Raw genomic sequence first — 10,154 nt, 5'->3', positions numbered from 1 at the left:
AACCCCCCAAAATTCCACTCCAAACCCCCCAAACCCCTCCCCAAACCCCTCAAACTCCCAAAATTCCTCTCCAAACCCCCTAAACTCCTCCCGAAACCCCTCAAACCCCCAAAATTCCTCTCCAAACACCCCAAACCCCTCCCGAAACCCCTCAAACCCCCAAAATTCCACTCCAAACACCCCAAACCCCCCAAAATTCCACTCCAAACACCCCAAACACCCCAAACCCCCCAAATTCCTCTCCAAACCCCCCAAACCCCTCCCCAGACCCCCAAACCCCCCCAACCCCTCTGGCCCAAGCCGAGGGCAGGATCAGAGCCAGCCCCCCCCAGGTGACCCAGGGCCACAGGGAGGGATTCTGTGGGAATTCGTGTGGGGTCACAGCCTTTACTGGGGCCTTAATTACTTAATAAGTAATTATTTCACACATAAAATATTGAATAAATAAACAAACAATAAATAATGAACACATTACTAAGGAAGAATTAAGAAATAACTACTCAATCAGCAATTATTTAATAAATAAACAGTTGGCAAATAATTACTTAATAAGTAATTATTCAATAAATACATATTCAATTAATTCCATTCATAATCAATTAATTCTATACATATTCAATGAATAAATATTTAATGAATAATTAATAAATAATTATTTAATAAATCTTTGCTGCCTTTTTCCAACTCGTGGCCTTGCTGTCCCTCCCCTGCTCCTGCCACCCCTCTCCCTGCAGGATTCCCCAGCCAGGCAATTAATGAACTAATTAATTAATTAGTTAATGAACCACTTGGTAATCCCCTGCTGTCACCTGGGGTGGCCTCACTGACCTTTAGCTTCTTCTGGTAGACCAGCTGGCTGTTCTGGATGGAAAACCACCTCCTGAGGGGGGACAGACACACGGACAGACATCAGGACTGCCCCACTGCAAATTCAACTTTTCATTAGGCTTTGGAATAAATAAATCCAAGAAATTCAAGAAATCCAATCAATTCAATCAATTCAATAAATCCAATCAATCCAATCAATTCAATAAATCCAATCAATCCAATCAATTCAATAAATCAAATAAATTCAATAAATTCAATAAATCAAATAAATTCAATAAATCCAATCAATTCAAGAAATTCAATAAATCCAAGAAATTCAATAAATCAATTAAATTCAATAAATTCAATAAATCCAATCAATTCAATAAATTCAATCAATTCAATCAATTCAATAAATCAATTAAATTCAATAAATTCAATAAATCCAATCAATTCAATAAATCCAATAAATTCAATAAATTCAATAAATCCAATCAATTCAATAAATTCAATAAATCAAATAAATTCAATAAGTTCAATAAATCAAATAAATTCAATAAATTCAATAAATAAAATAAATTCAATAAATCAATAAATTCAATAAATCAAATAAATTCAATAAATTCAATAATTCAACGCTTCAGCGGACTGCTTTATGCACAGTTTGCATGGAAAAAAAAATATTAATTGATAAAAAAAAATAAATGAATCCCAAAAGATTGGGGTAAAAAAATATTAATTGATAAAAAAAAATAAATGAATCCCAAAAGATTGGGGTAAAAAAATATTAATTGATAAAAAAAAATAAATGAATCCCAAAAGATTGGGGTAAAAAAAATATTAATTGATAAAAAAAATAAATGAATCCCAAAAGATTGGGGTAAAAAATATTAATTGATAAAAAAAAATAAATGAATCCCAAAAGATTGGGGTAAAAAAATATTAATTGATAAAAGAAATAAATGAATCCCAAAAGATTGGGGTGTTCCCTTTAAAAAGGCTTGGAATGAGGGATTTTGAAGGGGTTGGGTAAAAATTCCTTCTCTTTGAAGGGAATTCCAGGGAAATTTGGTGCCATTCCTTGTCCCCCAGGCTCCCTGGTGGATCCAGGTGGAAATGGACACCCAGGAGGTGGGAAAAATAAAAAAAGAGGAAAAACAAGGGGGAAAAACATGGGAAAAATGGGAGGGGGAAAAGGTGGGAGGAAAAAAATGGGGGAAAAAACAGAGGGAAAAATGGGAGGGGAAAAAACAGAGGGAAAATGGGAGGGGGAAAAAATGGGAGGAAAAAAATGGGGGAAAAACAGAGGGAAAATGGGAGGGGAAAAAACAGAGGGAAAATGGGAGGGGGAAAAACAGAGGGAAAAATGGGAGGGGGAAAAACAGAGGGAAAAATTGGGGAAAAAACAGAGGGAAAAATGGGAGGGGGAAAAACAGAGGGAAAAATTGGGGAAAAAACAGAGGGAAAAATGGGAGGGGGAAAAACAGAGGGAAAAATTGGGGAAAAAACAGAGGGAAAAATGGGAGGGGGAAAAACAGAGGGAAAAATTGGGGAAAAAACAGAGGGAAAAATGGGAGAGGAAAAAACAGAGGGAAAAATGGGAGGGGAAAAAAATGGGAGGAAAAAAATGGGGGAAAAACAGGGAAAAATGGGAGGGGAAAAAACAGGGAGGGGGAAAAGGTGGGAGGAAAAAAATGGGGGAAAAAAACAGATGGAAAATGGGAGAGGAAAAAACAGAGGGAAAAATGGGAGGGGGAAAAAAATGGGAGGAAAAGAATGGGGGAAAAACAGAGGGAAAAATGGGAGAGGAAAAAACAGAGGGAAAAATGGGAGGGGAAAAAACAGGGGGGGAAAAAAAGGTGGGAGGAAAAAAATGGGGGAAAAAACAGAGGGAAAAATGGGAGGGGGAAAAAATGGGAGTGGAATAAACAGGGGAAAAAATTATGGGGAAAAATTGGGGGGAAATGGGAGAGGAAAAACAGAGGGAAAAAATGAGGGGAAAAAACAGGGGGGGGAAAGGGGGAAAAATGGGGAGGGGAAATAGGGAGGAAAAACTCCTCTCAAACTGACCTCATTTTAATGATTTATTTAATTTAATTAATTTATTTATTTGTTGAATAAGCAGGGAAGGAACCTGGTCATGATTTCATTGCAAAAAGCACTAAAATTCCCAAAAAAACCCTCTCAAACCGACTTAATTTCAATTATTTTAATTATTTAATTTAATTATTTATTTGTTGAATAAGCAGGGAAGGATCCTGGTCATGATTTCATTGCAAAAAGCACTAAAATTCCCAAAAAAACCCTCTCAAACCGACCTCACTTTAATGATTTTAATGACTTATTTAATTTAATTAATTTATTTATTTCTTGAGTAAGCAGGGAAGGATCCTGGTCACGATTTCATTGCAAAAATCACTAAAATTCCCCAATAACCCCCTCTCAAACCGACCTAATTTGAATGATTTTAATTATTTCTTTAATTTTATTTATTTATTTATTTGTTGAATAAGCAGGGAAGGATCCTGGTCACGATTTCATTGCAAAAATCACTAAAATTCAAAAAAACCCCTCTCAAACTGACCTAATTTGAATTATTTATTATATTTTACTTATTTATTTGTTGAATAAGCAGGGAAGGAACCTGGTCATGATTTCATTGCAAAAATCACTAAAATTCCCCAAAAAACCCTCTCAAACCGACTTAATTTTAATGATTTTAATGACTTATTTAATTTAATTAATTTATTTATTTCTTGAATAAGCAGGGAAGGATCCTGGTCACGATTTCATTGCAAAAATCACTAAAATTCCCAAAGAAAACCCTCTCAAACCGACCTCACTTTAATGATTTTAATTATTTCTTTAATTAAATTAATTTATTTATTTGTTGAATAAGCAGGGAAGGATCCTGGTCACGATTTCATTGCAAAAATCACTAAAATTCCCAAAGAAAACCCTCTCAAACTGACCTAATTTGAATTATTTATTATATTTTATTTATTTATTTGTTGAATAAGCAGGGAAGGATCCTGGTCACGATTTCATTGCAAAAATCACTAAAATTCCCCAAAAAACCCTCTCAAACCGACTTAATTTTAATGATTTTAATGACTTATTTAATTTAATTAATTTATTTATTTCTTGAATAAGCAGGGAAGGATCCTGGTCACGATTTCATTGCAAAAATCACTAAAATTCCCAAAGAAAACCCTCTCAAACCGACCTCACTTTAATGATTTTAATTATTTCTTTAATTAAATTAATTTATTTATTTGTTGAATAAGCAGGGAAGGATCCTGGTCACGATTTCATTGCAAAAATCACTAAAATTCCCAAAGAAAACCCTCTCAAACTGACCTAATTTGAATTATTTATTATATTTTATTTATTTATTTGTTGAATAAGCAGGGAAGGATCCTGGTCACGATTTCATTGCAAAAATCACTAAAATTCCCCAAAAAACCCTCTCAAACCGACTTAATTTTAATGATTTTAATGACTTATTTAATTTAATTAATTTATTTATTTCTTGAATAAGCAGGGAAGGATCCTGGTCACGATTTCGTTGCAAAAATCACTAAAATTCCCAAAGAAAACCCTCTCAAACTGACCTAATTTTAATGATTTTAATTATTTCTTTAATTAAATTAATTTATTTATTTGTTGAATAAGCAGGGAAGGATCCTGGTCACGATTTCATTGCAAAAATCACTAAAATTCCCAAAGAAAACCCTCTCAAACTGACCTAATTTTAATGATTTTAATTATTTCTTTAATTTTATTTATTTATTTATTTGTTGAATAAGCAGGGAAGGAACCTGGTCACGATTTCATTGCAAAAATCACTAAAATTCCAAAAAACCCCTCTCAAACTGACCTAATTTGAATTATTTATTATATTTTATTTATTTATTTGTTGAATAAGCAGGGAAGGATCCTGGTCATGATTTCATTGCAAAAATCACTAAAATTCCCCAAAAAACCCTCTCAAACCGACTTAATTTTAATGATTTTAATGACTTATTTAATTTAATTAATTTATTTATTTCTTGAATAAGCAGGGAAGGATCCTGGTCACGATTTCGTTGCAAAAATCACTAAAATTCCCAAAGAAAACCCTCTCAAACTGACCTAATTTTAATGATTTTAATTATTTCTTTAATTAAATTAATTTATTTATTTGTTGAATAAGCAGGGAAGGATCCTGGTCATGATTTCATTGCAAAAATCACTAAAATTCCCAAAGAAAACCCTCTCAAACTGACCTAATTTGAATTATTTATTATATTTTATTTGTTTATTTGTTGAATAAGCAGGGAAGGATCCTGGTCACGATTTCATTGCAAAAATCACTAAAATTCCCAAAGAAAACCCTCTCAAAGCGACCTCACTTTAATGATTTTAATGACTTTTTTCATTGATTTATTTCTTTTAATTCTCTTTCATTTGTGACCCATGTGTGACCTGCAGCCCAGGTGGAGCGGGGATTTTCCCTGACCTGTTCCACGTTTTGAAGGCGTTGCTGGCTCTCTTGAACAGGTAACCTTCCATCACCACCCCGCTGGGAGCATCCACGTTGAATTCCACCTTGGGCTCCTCGCAGGAGAAGTCCTGGAGAAAGGAAAGGGACTCAGGCAGCAGCTCTGGGATCGGGGGGGAGAGGGATGAATAAAACATCCAAAAATCTGACAAATCCCAAAGATTTGGGGAGGATTTCTGGGATCGGGGGGGAGAGGGATTAATAAAACATCCAAAAATCTGACAAATCCCAAAGTTTGGGGAGGATTTCTGGGATTGGAGTGGAGATGGATTCATAAAACATCCAAAAATCTGACAATTCCCGAAGATTTGGGCAGGATTTGTGACTCTAACAGGATTTCTGGGATCGGGGGGGAGAGGGATGAATAAAACATCCAAAAATCTGACAAATCCCAAAGTTTGGGGAGGATTTCTGGGATCGGGGGGGAGAGGGATTCATAAAACATCCAAAAATCTGACAAATCCCAAAGATTTGGGCAGGATTTGTGACTCTAACAGGATTTCTGGGATCAGGGAGGAGAGGGATTCATAAAACATCCAAAAATCTGACAAATCCCAAAGATTTGGGCAGGATTTCTGGGATCAGGGTGGAGAGGGATTCATAAAACATCCAAAAATCTGACAATTCCCGAAGTTTGGGGAGGATTTCTGGGATTGGAGTGGAGATGGATTAATAAAACATCCAAAAATCTGACAATTCCCGAAGATTTGGGCAGGATTTCTGGGATCAGGGTGGAGAGGGATGAATAAAACATCCAAAAATCTGACAAATCCCAAAGATTTGGGCAGGATTTGTGACTCTGCCAGGATTTCTGGGATCAGGGGGGAGAGGGATGAATAAAACATCCAAAAATCTGACAAATCCCAAAGATTTGGGGAGGATTTCTGGGATCAGGGAGGAGAGGGATGAATAAAACATCCAAAAATCTGACAATTCCCGAAGTTTGGGGAGGATTTCTGGGATTGGAGTGGAGATGGATTAATAAAACATCTAAAATCTGACAAATCCCAAAGATTTGGGCAGGATTTCTGGGATCAGGGTGGAGAGGGATTAATAAAACATCCAAAAATCTGACAATTCCCGAAGATTTGGGCAGGATTTGTGACTCTAACAGGATTTCTGGGATCGGGGGGGAGAGGGATTAATAAAACATCCAAAAATCTGACAAATCCCAAAGTTTGGGGAGGATTTCTGGGATTGGAGTGGAGATGGATTCATAAAACATCCAAAAATCTGACAAAATCCCAAGGTTTTGGGGAGGATTTCTGGGATCGGGGGGGAGAGGGATGAATAAAACATCCAAAAATCTGACAAATCCCAAAGATTTGGGCAGGATTTCTGGGATCAGGGTGGAGAGGGATGAATAAAACATCCAAAAATCTGACAAAATCCCGAAGATTTGGGGAGGATTTCTGGGATTGGAGTGGAGATGGATTAATAAAACATCTAAAATCTGACAAATCCCAAAGATTTGGGCAGGATTTCTGGGATCAGGGTGGAGAGGGATTAATAAAACATCCAAAAATCTGACAATTCCCGAAGATTTGGGGAGGATTTGTGACTCTAACAGGATTTCTGGGATCGGGGGGGAGAGGGATTAATAAAACATCTAAAATCTGACAAATCCCAAAGTTTGGGGAGGATTTCTGGGATCAGGGGGGAGAGGGATTCATAAAACATCCAAAAATCTGACAAATCCCAAAGTTCTGGGCAGGATTTGTGACTCTGCCAGGATTTCTGAGATCGGGGTGGAGATGGATTAATAAAACATCCAAAAATCTGACAAATCCCAAAGTTTTGGGGAGGATTTGTGACTCTTAACAGGATTTCTGGGATCGGGGTGGAGATGGATTAATAAAGCAAGAAAAAGGGATAAATCTGCCAAAATCCCAAAGTTTTGGACAGGATTTCTGGGATCAGGGGGGAGAGGGATTAATAAAACATCCAAAAATCTGACAAATCCCAAAGTTTGGGGAGGATTTCTGGGATCAGGGTGGAGATGGATTAATAAAGCAAGAAAAAGAGAGAAATCTGCCAAAATCCCAAATTTTTGGGGCAGGATTTGTGACTCTGCCAGGATTTCTGAGATCGGGGTGGAGATGGATTAATAAAAGAAGAAAAAGGGACAAATCTGCCAAAATCCCAAAGTTTTGGGGCAGGATTTGTGACTCTGCCAGGATTTCTGGGATCAGGGTGGAGATGGATTAACAGAATGTGAAAAAGAGAGAGAAATCTGCCAAAATCCCAAAGTTTTGGGGCAGGATTTCTGGGATTGGGGTGCGGAAGGGAAGGGAAGGGAAGGGAAGGGAAGGGAAGGGAAGGGAAGGGAAGGGAAGGGAAGGGAAGGGAAGGGAAGGGAAGGGAAGGGAAGGGAAGGGAAGGGAAGGGAAGGGAAGGGAAGGGAAGGGAAGGGAAGGGCTCCAGCCCTGTCCCCGCTCCGGGAGCGGCGTCCTGGGGCTGCCAGGGAACCACTGGGGATTTGGGGTCTCAGCCCTTTTTCCTTTACTCCTCCTCCCTTTTGGGGATTTGGGGTTTTGGGGTTTCGGGGTCTCAGCTCTTTTTCTTTTACTCCTCCTCCTCCTCCTCATCCATTTGGGGTTTTGGGGATTTGGGGTTTTGGGGATTCGGGGGTCTCAGCCCTTTTTCCTTTACTCCTCCTCCTCCCTTTTGGGGTTTTGGGGTTTCAGGGATTTGGGGTCTCAGCCCTTTTTCCTTTACTCCTCCTCCCTTTTGAGGTTTTGGGGATTTGGGGTTTCGGGGTCTCAGCCCTTTTTCCTTTATTCCTCCTCTTCCTCTTCCTCCCTTTTGGGGACTCAGCTCAGAGCTGGGTTAATTACCATATTTAATCACCATAATTACCATAATTACCATAATTACCATACAGCTGGCAGGGAGGGGAGAGCTGGGAGCAGGGCAGGACCTCGCCCAGCCTAACTGAGCCTGGCTTAGGTGGTTTAAACTGGCTTAACCTGACTGAGCCCGGTTTAAGTGGCTCAACCTGGCCTAACCTAACAGAGCCGGGCTTAGGTGGCTCAACCTGGCCCAGCCTAACTGAGCCCAGCTTAGGTGGTTTAAGCTGACCTAACCTGACTGAGCCTGGCTTGGGTGGTTTAAGCTGGTCTAACAGAGCCCAGCCTATGTGGTTTAAGCTGGCCTAACAGAGCCTGGCTTGGGTGGTTTAAGCTGGCCTAACCTAACAGAGCCCGGCCTAGGTGGTTTAAGCTGGCCTAACAGAGCCCGGCCTAGGTGGTTTAAGCTGGCCTAACCTAACAGAGCCCGGCCTAGGTGGTTTAAGCTGACCTAACCTAACAGAGCCCGGCCTAGGTGGTTTAAGCTGGCCTAACCTAACAGAGCCCGGCCTAGGTGGTTTAAGCTGGCCTAACAGAGCCCGGCCTAGGTGGTTTAAGCTGACCTAACCTAACAGAGCCCGGCCTAGGTGGTTTAAGCTGGCCTAACCTAACAGAGCCCGGCCTAGGTGGTTTAAGCTGGCCTAACCGAGCCCGGCCTAGGTGGTTTAAGCTGGCCTAACAGAGCCCGGCCTAGGTGGTTTAAGCTGACCTAACCTAACAGAGCCCGGCCTAGGTGGTTTAAGCTGGCCTAACCTAACAGAGCCCGGCCTAGGTGGTTTAAGCTGGCCTAACAGAGCCCAGCCTAGGTGGTTTAAGCTGGCCTAACCTAACAGAGCCCGGCCTAGGTGGTTTAAGCTGGCCTAACAGAGCCCGGCCCAGGCGGGCACTCACCTGCAGCAGGGTCTGCAGGGCCAGGCAGCGGCGCCGGGGCAAGAGGAGGCAAAGAAAAAACCAATCAGATCCTTCCCTTTCTTACCATCATTAATATAATTCATTATCATTAATTCTCATTATTATTAATATTATTCGAATGAATTCTTCCACCCTCCAGGCTGGGAATCCTCGCCAAGGGTGGGAGACCTGAGACGCCTCAGGGTCTGCTCTGAGGATAAACCAGAGTTTATTCTGTTTAAATTGTGTTTTAAAGTTCTAAAACTCTAGTCTCAATAAATTAATACTGTATTAATTAATTAGATAATAATTTATTATTTCAATTTAGTATAGGATAATTATTATAGAAAATATAATAATAGAATAATAATAGAATAGTAAAAATAATATACTATAATAGAATAGTAATAATAATGATAGTAATAATAATAATAGTAATAATAATAATAATAATAGTCTAAAATTGTGGTTTAATATTAATATTAAATAATAATATTTAATATTAATATTAAATAATAAACAAGCAGCTGGAGCTGCCCAACAGCCACGGGGATCTCAGGGACATCCAGGAAAGTCAGGAAAATCCAGATTTTCCAGGAAAATCAGGAATTTCCAGAATTTCCAGGAAAATCCAGAATTTCCAGGGAAATCCTGAATTTTTCAGGAAAGTCAGGAAAGCCAGGAATTTCCAGAAAAGTCAGGAAAATCTGGAATTTCCAGGGAAATCAGGAAAATCCGGAATTTCCAGAAAATCAGGAAAATCCAGAATTTCCAGGGAAATCCAGAACTTTTCAGGAAGGTCAGGGAAATCCAAGATTTCCAGGGAAATCAGGAAAATCCAGAATTTCCAGGAAATCCAGATTTTTCCAGGAAGCTCAGGAAAACCTGGGATTTCCAGAAAATCAGGGAAAATCCAGAATTTCCAGGGAAATCCAGCATTCCCAGGAAGCTCAGGGAAATCAGGAATTCCCAGGGAAATCAGGAATTCCCAGGGACATCCAGCATTCCCAGGGAAATCAGGAATTCCCAGGGACATCCGGAATTCCCAGGGAAATCAGGAATTC

At 39.2% G+C, this 10,154-nt stretch overlaps 1 protein-coding gene across 1 annotated transcript in view; it reads right to left on the bottom strand.

Moving 5' to 3' along the window:
- The window catches only part of ACAP3 (ArfGAP with coiled-coil, ankyrin repeat and PH domains 3), a 92,621-nt gene that overhangs the window by 38,202 nt on the left and 44,265 nt on the right, over positions 1-10,154 (bottom strand). The window contains exons 10-12 of the mRNA XM_053962834.1: positions 9,091-9,102; positions 5,309-5,421; positions 829-880 (exon numbers count right to left, since the gene is read on the bottom strand). Of these exons, the coding sequence (XP_053818809.1) occupies positions 829-880; positions 5,309-5,421; positions 9,091-9,102 (177 nt within the window). The remainder of the gene's footprint in view (positions 1-828; positions 881-5,308; positions 5,422-9,090; positions 9,103-10,154) is intronic.

Source organism: Vidua chalybeata, chromosome 22, assembly GCF_026979565.1.
Source record: "Vidua chalybeata isolate OUT-0048 chromosome 22, bVidCha1 merged haplotype, whole genome shotgun sequence".
In the NCBI taxonomy this organism is placed as follows: domain Eukaryota; kingdom Metazoa; phylum Chordata; class Aves; order Passeriformes; family Viduidae; genus Vidua; species Vidua chalybeata.
This window is presented reverse-complemented; position numbering and strand designations above follow the sequence as displayed.